General features: G+C 50.7%; 4 protein-coding genes across 4 annotated transcripts in view; 1 reads left to right on the forward strand and 3 right to left on the reverse strand.

Annotated features, from left to right (window-relative positions):
* Positions 1-2,910: 2,910 nt before the first annotated feature.
* CCM_09339 (uncharacterized protein) lies at positions 2,911-3,978 on the reverse strand (the record flags this gene model as incomplete). Its single annotated transcript, XM_006674473.1, has 1 exon — positions 2,911-3,978. One exon carries the CDS (start codon positions 3,976-3,978, stop codon positions 2,911-2,913), a length of 1,068 nt encoding a protein of 355 aa, XP_006674536.1.
* A 1,029-nt stretch (positions 3,979-5,007) lies between these two features.
* CCM_09340 (uncharacterized protein) lies at positions 5,008-6,299 on the reverse strand (the record flags this gene model as incomplete). Its single annotated transcript, XM_006674474.1, has 4 exons — positions 5,008-5,253; positions 5,508-5,561; positions 5,635-5,930; positions 6,152-6,299. 4 exons carry the CDS (start codon positions 6,297-6,299, stop codon positions 5,008-5,010), a joined length of 744 nt encoding a protein of 247 aa, XP_006674537.1.
* A 3,157-nt stretch (positions 6,300-9,456) lies between these two features.
* Positions 9,457-14,001, reverse strand: CCM_09341 (NRPS-like enzyme, putative; the record flags this gene model as incomplete). Its single annotated transcript, XM_006674475.1, has 1 exon — positions 9,457-14,001. The coding sequence occupies one exon, from the start codon at positions 13,999-14,001 to the stop codon at positions 9,457-9,459; it is 4,545 nt and encodes a 1,514-aa protein (XP_006674538.1).
* A 453-nt stretch (positions 14,002-14,454) lies between these two features.
* CCM_09342 (uncharacterized protein) overlaps positions 14,455-14,654 on the forward strand; it is a gene marked incomplete at both ends in the record, with an annotated part of 554 nt that continues 354 nt past the window's right edge. Inside the window, one exon of the mRNA XM_006674476.1 lies at positions 14,455-14,620. Coding sequence (XP_006674539.1) covers positions 14,455-14,620 — 166 coding nt within the window. The remainder of the gene's footprint in view (positions 14,621-14,654) is intronic.

Raw genomic sequence — 14,654 nt, forward strand, 5'->3', positions numbered from 1 at the left:
TTAGAAAAATTAGAAAAATTAGAAAAGATTAAAAAGATTAAAAAGATTAAAAAGATTAAAAAAACTAGAAAAATTAGAAATATTAAATATTAAACTCTTTAGATAATAAAAAAATACTAGAATTATTATTATTAATATTATATTATAATTATATTTAGTTAAAAGAAAGTAGGATAAAGGCTATAAAGAATATATAGATTATATATTTAGAAGCTAAAGGCTATAGGGAATAGAGACTACTAAAAGCTATAAAGAACCTATAAATTATATAATATAAGGTATATAGTAGTAAGCTACTAATAAGCTACTAGTAAGAAGGTAGTAATAATTCTACTTCTTTTATTAATACTACCTAGATTATACTATAATGAAATACTCTAGATTAACTATAACCTTATAGATTTTACCTTTATTTAGTATATTATAATATTCGAAAAAAAGATTAAAAAACTTTAAAAGGAGTTAGTATAGTAGCCTATACTATTACTATAAGGGATAATAGTATAATTATATATACTATAAAAATGCCCTAATTTTTCCTATTATAATAGACCCACTTTTATATAATTTAGATAACTATTATATAAGATATAAGGAAGTTATATAACTCTTAGATACTTTAGAATACCTTTAATACCTCCTCTTAAATACTTTAGAATATCTATATTAGCCCTATATTAGAGTATTTAGTAGTTATTTAGAAGTAAAAGAAAGGTCTCTATAGTCTCTAGCTATAAAGTATAGTAATTCCTCTATATAATTTATATATAATCTTTATAGTTATTAATACTATAATTCTTCTTTCTTCTTCTTTTACCTATTTAATCTACTTTTCCTACTTATAACTTATATTTAATAGACCTTCTACTCCTTCTATATAAGCATCTTATATACCTTAATAATTACTAATAGGTATTATTAAAGAATATATTACTAAATTATATAGTAGTAATTAGGCTTATTTCTATAATTATCTTAGCTAGGGAATAAATAATATAATTTCGCTAAGTATTAATTCTAGAGATTTTTATTATAAGAAGAGTACTTTATACTATTAAACTTAACCTAATATATAATATTAGTAAAACCTAGTATAATTTTACTATTATAGATATTAATACCTTATACTCTTTCTTCTTTTTACTAGCTACTTAGATTAAAGTGCTATCTTTCTTTATATAACTATTCTTACTAAAGGTAAGCTAGCTTATTAACTAAAGCTAGTATAGTAAATAAAGTAAAATTATATTTAATAAAGTAGAACTTTTATTAATAGCTATTAGATCTTTTACTATATAGCTTTAATAATATTTTTAAAATTATTAATCTTTACCTTTTTATAATAAGTCTTTATTTACCTTCTATATAGTATCTTTAGATTTACTATACTTCTTAGGACTAGTAGTTTAAGACTTGCTTTTCTTTATTAATAGCTCCTTATACTACTTTACTAATATTAAGAAAGTTCTTATCTTTACCCTATTATTATTACTTACTTATAGTTATAAGTAGTAAGGTATTTTATACTTAAGGAAAGAGCTTAGTAATAGGAAAATTGCCTAGGTAAAGTGTATAAATAAGAGCTCTTTACTTACTCTTAAGCCTTATATCTCTTAGTTATAGTATAGGTATATCTACTTATAAGATTGCTTAATATAGTAGAAAATAATCTTTTATAATTTAATACTAGAGGGTTTAGGAATAAAAATAAAGAAGGGTTTATTAAAGGCAATATGCAAATTACGTAGAGAAGGAGGGCATTAGCTATATTATAAGGACCATTAGAGTAATAACAAGCAGCTTAGAAGCTAGAAGAACAATCTCCTGTTACCTAGTATATCTAGCACTTATCTGTACCATACAACCAGATAGAAGATATATAATACAATAACTTTACCTCTTACCCTATATATGCCCTATTAGTCTTGATAATAACTAATATTTATTAGAATTCTCTATTTATATTAAGATATTAACCTATATTAGCTTATATTAGCCTATTAAGAGGTATTATAATTTTCTTATACTATATATCTAGGACCTCTATATATATATATATATACCTAGCGATATACCTAAGGACTAAAATGTCTTATAGCCCTTATTAAAAAATAGGCCTCACGCGCGTAGGTACCTATAGGTCGCTTCTATGCAAGCGGAGGCCCCCTTCAAGCAGCAAGTAGAGGTCGACTTTTTAATGGTGCAGTCTGTCTGCCTTTGGCGGGTTGCCTGTAACCGGCCTTGTTATTAGTGTTACGTGACTGCTCCTGCAGCTACTACGCCTGCCTGGCCTTCGGAGTCCCCGTCAAAAATATAAAAGAGCCGTCAAGTTTCACACATTGCGACCGATTTTTTTCTTCTTTTGAATTCATTGCATAGTACAAATCTCTTCGCCGAAGCTCTTTTCACTTCCATATCCCGTTCTATAATCCTCGTTATTCATGCACCATGGCTCTGAATACCCAACCCGAGGGCCCCGTTCACCATGCGAAGCCAGTTACTTACCCAACATACAATGAGTGTGGCTCAGTAGCCGACAGCGAATTAAAATGTACCAACGAGGACTGTGAATATTATCAAACTATGAACTGTTCTTGGTGAGTGTATTCCCCCACAGGTCGCGTCGATTTATCTCAAGGTCTCGGTGACGCTAAATCAGTATGCAGATTGGAGCCTACTTGCTACTATTCCCAGTAGACAAAATCTTTACTAGACATATGATTCTGTACTGGAAATAGGGTTGATCGTATCTATATAGCAGCTTAAAAAAAACACATTTAGATGCTACCAGTCGTCGCTTCTTAACAGGGTCGTACCCAGTGTTCAAGTGCCCGCCCCGAGTTCAACGGTTCCCTAGAGGGTAAAGGAATCAGTAGACGGCCACTTTGTTCGAATTGTACTACTCTAAAATCATTCTTCTTCTGAATTTAGGAAGGCGGCCAGTGCATCTTCTGAAAGTTCAGGCTCCGGTGTAGCGGGTTCCTCGAGAGATCTCCCATCTTGATCCCAAGCTACATCGTCATCCAGTATCATAATTTTGCCAGTAAGGACATCTAGAGCCCGAGTTTCAATCGCCGGGAGAGAATGAGTCACTATCCTCAGCATCTCGGGCGTAGTCATCCGTGGCACGAGGCTCTCAGCCTGTTCCTGCATGTCTGTTTTCAGTTGAAGTATGCCGCCGCTGGAGCCACACCGTCTAGAGTGCGTGGCTGATGTTTGCCAGGCGACGTTAGTGGTCAAGCTCAGGTTGACTACGAGCTTGTTTAAACGCAGCTTGTAACCTTGACTCCGAGGCTTCAGTGCATCGGGGCAGATAGTGCGGACCCGTACTTGAAGAACTTGAAGGCGACCGAGAAGAGTTCCAATGGTTGGACAGAGCTCGCAGCTAGCTTCTGTATAATCGGCAGAATCAAAGAAGTTGACTGTTAGATCCAGCAGGAGAACAGAAAGGTTGGCTACCGAGAGGAGCGACCGCATCGTGGGCAGCGAAAGATAGTCTCCCTGGCTGGTGTGGAGACCTGGGGGGAAGCCCCTGGCTTGGATACAAAGAGAACGCAGCATGGGAGACTTGTGTGCCAGTAGAGCAAGCTGGACTAGGTAATTATCCAACCTTTGACTACTAGCCACGGTGTCTTGCTGAGATGAGTCACGCAGGGCCTCGCTCGTATCTTGGTTACTTGACGTGCACGCATGCGTTTGGGTAGGCCGGGACAAGGAGCGTGAAGAATCCCCCCCTAGGTAGAGACCTAAGACTTTGCAGTTGATTCTTAGTGTAGCTAGGCGCTCGGGGACTTGGGAGTCGAATAGGCGCTTTAGGCTTTCGTCGGAGAGAACGGCTCGCCTCTGGCATTCCGGAAGTGCGAATTCGGACCACTGTTTGCAGATGGTTAGGCGGTTCAAGTCTTGGCGGAAGAACGAGGAGCCGATCTGCTCGAAAATGAATCGCAAGATTTCGGGAGGCAGTTGCAGAAGTGGCATGTCGAGGATGCCGTTGGGGTGTGTGTTGCGGTGCGGTGTTGCGGTGTTGGAGAAAAAGGTCTATCTGTACCAGCCTGGGGTTGCACGTTCAAGCGCATGTGCCCCCCACCTTGCTTGACCTCGCTGCTATTCACGACTCGCCCCTAACGCTTAAATGTTTTCAAATCGCTATACATACTACTACATACAAGTTCGTAATGACCAAATAGGCTCTATTATATTCTTATATGTTGACCCCTTTCCAAGCTGCGCTGCGACCGCCGAGGACAGAAATGGCAGCTCACAAGACAACGGGTTAAGTATCGTCCGTCTGTAGGGTACCTACATGAGACCTCTCGAGAGCCCATCATCATCTTGCCTCAATCTGCTGCCTGCAACAAAATGGTAGCAACACCAGTCAATCCATCAATTTTTTAATTAAGGACCATCATCAATCATCAAGAGCTTCGGCCACACTACAAATTTTTTTTATTTTTTTTTCCCGGTCCCCAGCTTCGGCGAAGACCACCATCCTACACAGCACAATGGCTTAACAATCCGTACTAGCGCTTATAACCTAACCACAGCGCTGTCTTTAGATACATCCACAGAATTTATGTTTGCCAGCTCGTCCAGGCCGTCTCACTTTTAAGTAGGCAACACGTTGCACCAATGACATATATTCGCGACTTGTAGCTGCATACACGAAACAACACAGCGATCCTGTTTACAGTTGACCCTGTCCCGAACAATGCTCTATTGAGCTCCCTTTTCGACCGCCGTAGTAGCCATCACAGTCAGCTGTTCCACGAAACTCCCAAACCTCAGTTTGAAGAGCCATGATTTGACAAAATTCAGCTGACATCCAAGCCCAATGCAGAGCCGGTGGTCCATTACTTGCGGCTCACTCGAAGCCCGCCGGGTTGAAAAAGTCCAGCTCCGGGGTGGATTTCATCCTCTGGCGAAGCAACTGCCGGAGCGCTCACGAGACCGGGGCCAGTACCGAAGCCATTGGAATCAACCTGTCGAGTAGCGAGGTTGGAATCGTCGCTAAGAGCCCGCTTGGTCTTTGCCGGGTCTAATACCGAAGCCCGCCGGGTTGAAAAATCCAGATCCGGGGTGGATTTCATCCTCTGGCGAAGCAACTGCCGGAGCGCTCACGAGACCGGGGCCGGTAGCGAAGCCATTGGAATCAACCTGTCGAGTAGCGAGGTTAGGATTATCACCGAGATCTCTCTTCGCCATAGGGCCAGCCACAGTAAATCCAATAAAAACAGTAGTAAGAGCAACTGAAAGCTTCGTTTTGGAGTAAGTGTTAAAAGAAAATAGTGAATAAATATGTGGATGAGTGTTGTTTATTATTACTACAGGCACGGGTGAAGGCGGCTATATATACTCAACTACGATAAGCATCAATAGGGACCAAACATCATAGTAAATAGCTATTTCCGAATTTCCGCAATTCGTTCAAAAAACGGCATTGCCAGTCTCGCCTACGTCTTGTTACTGCAAATTTAGTTGGCGATAGCAACTGACACACCCTCACTCACGTACATGATCAATATCGAGTCAGTATAAATGCCCGCATGAAAATTTATGTGTCGCTTGAAAATTACGTGTTTCCTACACTGGTATGTATCAGAACTACCTCACAGCTGCCCGGGGTAGCGCACTTACAGTCTTGTTATCGGCTATGTCAGTCGTGAAGAACGGCATTCTAGAAAGATTTCGCACCTCTGTCGCCAGCGCCATTTCTAAATACTTCGCAGATGCTGCGCATCTTTTGCGCCGCCGGGAAAGCCCGATTACATGGGTCATCCCGCCCTCTTCCTCACCCGGGGCACTTCTTCTCTTGGCTGTGTGATCGTCATTATACACGGACCGGTAATGCGGGACAGCCTGATTTTGAAAGTCAAACAGGCTAATCGGGCCGCTTGATTTATTATCCAACACGTCCCGATCGAGATCATGGGCTGTGTTTTACCTGATCCAGGAAGGAATTTTCGCCAAAGTCAGGGATCCTTTGCGACACTTGTGACGACAGGATGGAAGGAGTACCGCGACGCGTGCATTTCCACGAATTCGGCTTTAAGCAATGATCGGGGTAACAGGAGGCCGCTTGACAATAACATGTCAGGCGCTTGACAAAAACATGTCAGGCTCTTAAGTCGGCATGGTGATGATCTGTTTCAACGTCGCGCCCTCCATCCTGCTCCCACCAAAACTTCTATTTTTCTCTCCCTTGTGTTTCGGGGCGAAGGTTGAGACATGTAAGCATTCGGCCATAATTGTTGTTTATGTATCACCAATGATTGTAACAGTCTGATGTCTCCTGCGCCCATTTTTGCTATCCATCCTTAACTCACCGCTTCGCATGATAGCTGACACCCTCCACTACCAGACTTGCCAGCTTGCGGTGTAGGGTGTAGGGTGTAGGGCAGAGGGCAGGATCATTACCTGCCCACCTAGCTGCTGGGTACGTACCCTTCTCGCTAGCCCACAGAACCTACACAATACAACATCTTCCACATACCTACTGGTAGCAATTGCATCAAAAGATCATACGGCTATATGAGAATGATGACACTACAAATTCGGCTTCGGCCACTAGCAGGTCGACCAATCTGGGCCGAATGAATCATCTCGAAGATTGATAAGATGTTTATTCGCAAGTATCTACTAGTGAAGGCGATTACTCGACAGCCCCCTTTCCTACTTCTTCGGCAAGAAGAGCCAGGCATTTCGCCAATTCCTTCTCATTGGCCGTGCAAGCAAATACAAAAAAATCCGCTCTTACAATAACAAATGCCGCTTTCCCACCTAGCCGCTTCACAAAAGCTTTGGCGTCGTATCCACCACAGCGTTTGTATTCTGGCGTCGTCTCGTCGAATTCCTGAGCCGTATAGACCTCGAGAGGCTGGGCGGCTTTGGGAGCCTCGGCCACGCCGTTTGGCGCGCGAGTATTATACAACACAACTGGGGCTTTATTCAATACGCCCGGGGGAAGAGACGCCTGTTCCACCGCGCGTGTCGCCTGGGCCAGTCTGTTCCCGCCATCCCTCCCGTCGCCGATGACGAGCAACGTCATGGCAGCCGGGCCGCTGAATAGGCTGTCGGAGAGCACGACCTGTCCCGTGCTGCCCTGCGCCACGTAAATCTGGGCCAGGCGCACGCCGCCGTGGTGCTTTTTGACAAAGCACCCGCCACGGACCTGTGTCATGCCCTGTCGCTCCACCTTGACGAGCGGATCGATGGCGTTGGACATGCGGACGGAGAGGTCCATGCTCGTCTTGAGGCCGTACCCGAGCCGGTTGACCATGTTGGGCGGCGACGATGACATGCGGCCCAGGCTGATGGACAGGTACGCCGTCGTGTCGACGCTCTGCCGCCGCTCGCGCGCCCACGACTCGAGCAACGCCTGCGCCCACGACGGCATGGGCTGCTGCGCCGGAAACCGGTCGGCGAGGAGCGCCAGGCGCCACGCCAGCTGGTGCGCGTCGCGGAAGCCGCTTGCGATGCCCTGGCCCGCAAACGGAGGGAACACGTGCGCCGCATCGCCGATGAGCACCGTGCGCTTGTCGAACCACCGGTTGACGACTCGGTGGGTGCAGTGGTACGGCCGGCACCGGAGGAGCTGTATGCAGTCGCGCGGATACTGCACCGCCTTGTCGAACGCGACGCCGCGGTGCCGGTCCTGCTGCAGCGTGACCATGGGCAGGATGTGCTCCCAGAACATGGGCTCGACCGCATCGTCAGCGACATCGTCGTTGTCGGACCGGAACTCGTGCCGCCACAGCCGCTCCGCGTGCGGTCCGAAGCGCCCGCCCGCCGTCGGCTTGCCGGGCGGGCAGCAAAAGTGCCAACCCTTGGGCCAGAACAAGTCGTACACCTGCTGCGGGGTGTAGCCGAGCGCCCAGAGCGCAAAGTCCGGATGCGAGGCCGGCGTCGGCACGGTGAGGTGCAGGTTGGCGGCGATGCTGGTGCCGTCGTAAAAGTGCAGCCCAGGCTCCTGTTTGATGCCACTCGGCTCGAGAAACTGCTTGCGCACGACGCCCGCCTTGCCGTCGGCGCCGACGAGCCACTGGCCCTCGACCTGGTGCGTGACATCGGACGTGTCGCGGTACTCGATGCGCGGCGGCTCTTCGCTGACGCGAGTCGTGACGGTAGCGCCCGTCACGAGCTGACAGTGCGGCGAGGCCTGGATTTTCTTGCGCAGCACCTTTTCGAGGCGCGGCTGCATCTGGAGCAGCCCCTCGGGGACGGCTTGCTGGAGCGCATTGGTGGCGCCCGCGCGGAGAGTCAGGAAGGACGGGGCGCTGAAGGTGCTCCGGTGCAGTTGAACGGATTCGGCGGCGTGGCCGACGTATTCGAGGTCGTCGCCGATGCCGAGGTCGTAGAGGATGCGGACGGCATCGCCGGTGAGGTAGACGCCCCTGGGATCTGACGTCACTTCGGTTTCCTTTTCGAGAATGATAGACTGCAGATGTGAGCCGTTATACGTGCAGTTGTTTCTGTTAGGGAAGGAAGACGTACTGTGATGTTGAACTTGGCCAACGCCAATCCGAGGCAGAGGCCGGCAGGCCCAGCACCGACGATGATGACTTGGCAAGTGGCAACCATGAGAACCGTTTCCTGTTAGTCTATAACTGCATTAAATGAGAAGCTGTACCTACTCAACTAAATATGGATAGCTGCATGTAATATCGATTAACTCTCAAACCATAGAGGTTCTGGAAAGGCACAAAAAGAGCCTAATTAGTGTACTTCAACAAATAAATATCGATTGACTGGTCTGGTCGATTTCAGCATTGACAAACTCGTTTCAGGGCACCGTCAGCTCGGACAGCACACAGAACAGCGCTAAACTTGTCGCTTGCCCCGAGTTGTCACGTTGGAATACGAGCACCTGAGACATGGGGCTTTTCATGTGAGAAGCGGAAATATACTTTGGCCCTGTTCTGCGGTCGCATATTGCTGTGAGCACGGCCGCTGCACCCTAAGCCAGGCTGAACACCTGCATGCATACCCGTTTACCCGTGTCTAAATATAACCTTTTTGAAGCAAAGCTCAGGTGAGCTAGTAAAGGTAGTAAAAGAAAAGGTGGGTGCAACGGTATGGTTATTTCGCCAACAGCACCGTGGGCGCGAACAGACGACTACCCAAACCTAATTAAAATTCGCTAATTCGTAATTCGTACACTCGGTTAATTAGATGATAAGCGACAAGACCAAGACGGTTGCGAAATCCAGGGCCCTAATTTTGAACCAAGCGATACAAGAAAGAGAACACGCAGGCTAACCAAAGCAAGCACTTACTTACTGTAACGCCGTGGCACTGTCCTGTTCGTTGTCTTTGTCGTTGCGCTTTGGTTAACCCTGGAGACAATGTCCAGGACCGGTACACAATAACCAAATGCTATTATTTCAACTTTAGAGTCTATTTTACAATGCAATTCTCGCACATGGTGACATATCATAGGTAGTGCCAATTTGTCCAGCCTTAATCATGCCCATTGACAAGAATCGGGCCTGCGCAAAATGGAGCTTCAGGATTCGAAAGAATCTCCAAAATTGCCTCGTCAAAGCTGGCGAGCGCGCTGAGTACCCACGAGCGCGACAGGAACTCGTAGCCCGGGCGCTGGCTGTTGTAACTGCAGAGGAGCGTCAGGTTGTCATCACGCCCGCCGACGCCCGGCCAGACCTCGACCATGATGACGAAACCGGTATCGAGTGGTTTGTATGGTGGCAAGAGATTGGCGTCGTGGTGAAATAGCGGCAGGTCGGGGAGTTGGGCAGTTGCGTCCTCGCGCTCCAGATCGTGAATCTGCAGCACCAGGCCCGTGTCGGCCCTATCCATTCCCACCTGCGCCATCTCCATGTTGGGGCACGGCATGGAGATGTGCCGCAGAAGCGTCTTGTGCTGCTGCGAGAGCAGGTTGCAGACGTCCCTATTAGTCTTACCGTCGGCCCGGATCTCCGAGATGGGCACCATGGTCGGGAGCCCGGAGAGCAGCGGGCCCATGGTCCGCCGGGCGCCCTCCGAATAGCGCCCGTGAACGGCCGTGGTGAACTCGACGTATGTGGGCGCGCCGCCGTGGCTCTCGGCGTGCGGGCTGCCCGCGCGCAGCGTCTGGCTGAGCATCTTGGTCCACGCCGCCTGCACCACCGCCTGGCCCGACATGGGCAGCCCGGTATGCTTGTGGCCCATGAGCTCGTTAAGCGTGACGCGAGACTGAATGGAGAACCGGCGCATGTGTGATGTGGACGGATACAGCTTGTAGTGCAGCTCGTCATACTCGCGCGTTAGCGATGCGCGCGGGCGTAGTCGTCCGGTGCGGAAGACGGGCACGTTGGCGTACCGCGACATGAGGAACAGGATCGTATCCAGCCAGTCCGCCGCCAGGTGCTCCGTGACGGCGGAGCGGAACGGCAGCAGCGGTGCGGGGAGGTTCACGCCCTCGTACTCGGCGGCCACGGCGGCGCGGAAGAGGCGGAAGGCAACACCGTCGTAGATGGCGTGGAAGAGCGAGAAGACCACGACGCACTGCCGCTCGTCGAGAGACTGCACATAGGCGACGCGAATGGATGGCGAGTCGAGCGATAGCGACTTCTCCGCGTCTTCTTGCACCAGCGCGAGCTTTTCCTGCCACGCGGGGCTCGTGGCCACGTGCTCGGCGTCGCCTTCGACGTAGAGGCTGCGCGTCTGGAGAGCTGCGCGCGGGGCGTCGTGAGACAGGATTACTTGGGCAAACTCGGCCAGCGGGTGCTTGGTCGGGACGAAGAGGGTGCGGAAGATGGAGTGGCGGCTGACAATGGTCTCGATGGCACGCTGCAGGCGGCTGACGTCGATGTCGGGCGGGACCTGGTAGAGGACGTGGTCAATCTGCGGCTTGCCCTGGAAGCGCTGCGGATCGTTGAAGGAGGGGTCGGTCGCGAGGTAGAGCAGGCGCATCTGGATGCCGGTTGCGGGGAGGACTTGTTCAATGTCAGCGTCTTGTAGTTGAAGAGCTTTGACACAGGTGGCGCGACAATGGTAGTCGTAGTGCCGAATTTTATCTTGAGCATTCAGCTCGTAAATGGCGTCTTCATCATCGATGGGGATTGCTTTCAGGTGATCGGGGGACAAGACAGGAGCCGTCTCGTCCTGCGCCAGAACATCAGGGGACATGATCTGGAAAGCCTTTTGACCAGACGCAGATTTGCCATCCATGCTATTTTGTGAGCTCGCTTGGCATGCTGCATCTCGCGCGCTTTGATCTGAATCGGGAGTGAGAGTACCTGCCCTTCCGTTGACACCTGCATGCCGTTCTAGGACCCGGGCATTGGCAAGAATGATACCTTGGACCTTATTGATGATATCTTGAATGCTCGAAGCAGACAGAGCATCCATGATTGTGAGACCAGCAACCCCGTCCGCCCTCAGCGTGCGGAGAAGCGTCATGGCGCGTATGCTGTCCAAGCCAATATTGGACGTGAGTGTCTCTCGACCGTGGCTACGCACGCCGTCTCCGATAGCCTCAGCAAGCCCGTTGTACACCAGCTCGGTCGCAGCATCTTCTGTACTCGTGCCCTGTTTTTCGGGGAAGGCATTGGAAGCTGCGGTTGGCTCAACAAAGGCTGACTTGAAAGGTGCGTTGGAAGCAACAAAGGCTGGCTTCAAGAGTGCCTTGGGAGGTAGTCTAGTATGCGCGGGATGGTCGAAATCAATGGCCCCTGTGCTGTCATGCGACTGTGTGCCGTTCAGTCCGTTGACTGTGTGGACGGGATCATTAGGCACAATACGACGGGCTGCCTCTGGCTCTTTTTTTTCCACCGTGACACGCTCTTCTAGGAGACGTGTAAGCTCTCTCCGGTCAATCTTGTCATTCGGTGTCCGCGGCAAGGTGGCCGCGACGTAGTAGCTTGACGGACACATCCACGGCGCGAGGTGCTCACTGGCGCGGCGCTGGCACGCGGCCTTGACCTCGTCCTCTGTCGCACGCGCATCGCTTCGCAGCACCAGAAACGCAGCCAGCATGGACCCTCGCACGACGACGACGGCCGCCTCGCGCACGTGAGCCACGTGCAGCAAGGCCGCCTCGACCTCGCCTAGCTCCATGCGGCGGCCATTAATCTTGACCTGGTCCAGCGTCAGGCGGCCGAGAATCTCAATCTTGCGCTGTCCGTCGGCCGTCCATACGACACGCGCCTTGTCGCCGGTGCGGTATAGCCGGCCTAGGGTGGCGTGCGTGACAAACGCCTGCGCCGTTTCCGTGGGCCGGTTGAGGTAGCCGCTGGTGACCTGCGGACCGCCGATGGCGAGCTCGCCGGGGACGCCGGCGGGAAGTTCGCTGACCGACTCGGACTGCGGATCGATGATTAGGATAATGGCGCTCGGGAGCGCGTCGCCAATTATGCTCCCGCGGGTCGTCACGGCCATGTCCTCGGTGGCCACGACAATGGCGGTCTCGGTCGGGCCGTAGCCGTTGATGAGATGGCGAGTGGGCAGCCCGCGCTTCTTGCCGCTGACGGGCGCTGATTGGCTAAAGTTGGCCACAACCTTTTGAGAAAGCATCTCGCCGCCGGCGACAATAGTCTGCAGCGTAGGCACCTTCTCTGGGCGCAGGATGACTGCGAGGCTAGACACGGTGGTCGTGGCCGTGGCTCGCAGCCGGTCGATGGTGCCCTCCACGTCGGTCAGCACCAGGCTCCGCTCTGCCATGCACAGCGTGCCGCCGCGGAGGATGACGTGTAGCACGTCGAGCTGGTAGGCGTCGAAGCTCGGCAGGTTCATGACGAACCAGCGCAAGCGCGGGCCGGTAGGCAGATGCGCGGCGCGGCGGGCAAAGTTGGCAATGGAGGCGACCATGGCGCGGTGCGGGACAAGTACGCCTTTGGGTTTTCCCGTTGAGCCGCTCGTGAATATGACGTAGGCAATGTCACTGGGCACCGGGGCGGACAGCGGCCGCGGCACGGGCGCGGTGGCGATGCGGCCGCTCCGCCAGCCGCCGACATTGTCCAGATCGATCCAGAGAAAACGGCTTTGAGATGCATGGCGGGAGGAGCTACTGCCGAGCGCATGCGGGAGAGGGTCGGGCCCGAGGCCGATGACGGGCACGGCGTGGAGGTCGGCGAGAACCTCGCGCAGACTCTCGGCCGGGCGGTCAACGGCTAGGGGACAAACGGCGTACCCGGCTTTCAACACGCCGAGAATGGCAATGATGAGCTCGGGGCAGGTCGGCAGCAGGATCGGCACGGCGCGCTGCTGGCCGATCATGGGCTGCCAGTCGGCGTAACGCTCGATCTCGACGAGCTGCTCGGCAAGGGCCGTGGCTCGCGCGTGCACGTCCAGGTAGGTGAGGCTCTGCACGCCCTCGAGCAACGAGTCCTCGTCGCGGTACAGGTGGTCAATAAGCACATTGTCCGGCCGGGTGGCCACTTGGTTCTCAAAAGCGGTGTGTACAAGCGCGGGATTGTCGGCGAGGCCGCTGGTGAGAAGATTCGGGGACTGCGCGGGGCCTGTTTCGACGGCCGTCTCCAGGCCGATGCCGACGTTGAAGCGGCTGAGAAGGGTTGTGGGAATATCATGGGAGCTCAAAAGAGCGGATGCGAGCTTGAGAAGATGGGTGGCCGCGTCCAGAGGCCCGTGACTGGCGCGGAGTCGCAGGGTCAAGCTTGTGGTCGTGTCTTCGTCAGCGACGAAGAGCTGTAGTGCGCCGCTGGCCGGTGGAAGAGTGGTCGTTTCAGCTTCGGAAAAGGAGATGCAAAAGTGGTCGCCGGGCAAGCACTCTACTTTGTGCTTCTTGACATTGAGTGAGCCGTGTTCTGCCTCGGTGTTTGCTGGTGGTGTCTCGGCCTCGATGATGCACCCGCCAGTCGGCAGCTGCGCGCAGAAGGAGGGCTTTGTGGTATCGGCGATGCGCGCGATAAAATGAGAGAAGCTGACAAGAAGGGCGTCGCCGTCATCGTGGAGGCCGTCGACCTCTGTCTTTACCTCATGGTACTTGTTTGTCGTCGTGGTTGCTTTCACCTCGGTCCCGAAGGAGGGTACCTGGGTCAGCGGCATGATTGTTTGAAGATTTCCATTCATTGCCGCTGCGTGCGGGTAATGCAAGAGAGAGTTGAATGCGCACGCGAGACAGGACAAGTGAGTCCCTCAACAGCGAATGGCGCTTGGAGTGCTTGAAGCCGTCGCAGTCAATCCCGGTACTGGATAAGACGCGGCTCCTCGAGTGGATAAGTAGGGTAGATAAAGAGCACTATTAGAAATATGGGGATAGCTATAGCGCCTTAAAGACAAACTATAGTATAAGCTACTTATAACTAATAAAATAGAATATATAATTTTCTAATTACTTTTATAATTAATTTTAATATTATAATTTTAATTGGTTATTATATATATATATAATAAAATACTAGAATATATATAATTATCTATATAAGTTCTATAATAGTCCTATATAATATAAATATAAATAGTTGTTATGGGCTGGGCTCTGGCCCAGCACCTTCCAGAATGGCTGGCGCGGAGCCCCTGAAGGGGGCCCTTATAGGTGCAACCAGACAACAATCGGTCAGTATTGTTGTTACGAATCCTTTTGGCCTTGTGGTCAAGAGGGTTGTGGCCGTAAGGCCACTGACGGCTGCGGGGCTGGTTGCCCCCGAAGCCCCTCTGGGGGCCAGTCCGTTACAAACAACAATACTAACCCAGGGTCA

The sequence above is a fragment of the Cordyceps militaris genome, assembly GCF_000225605.1.
Source record: "Cordyceps militaris CM01 unplaced genomic scaffold CCM_S00009, whole genome shotgun sequence".
In the NCBI taxonomy this organism is placed as follows: domain Eukaryota; kingdom Fungi; phylum Ascomycota; class Sordariomycetes; order Hypocreales; family Cordycipitaceae; genus Cordyceps; species Cordyceps militaris.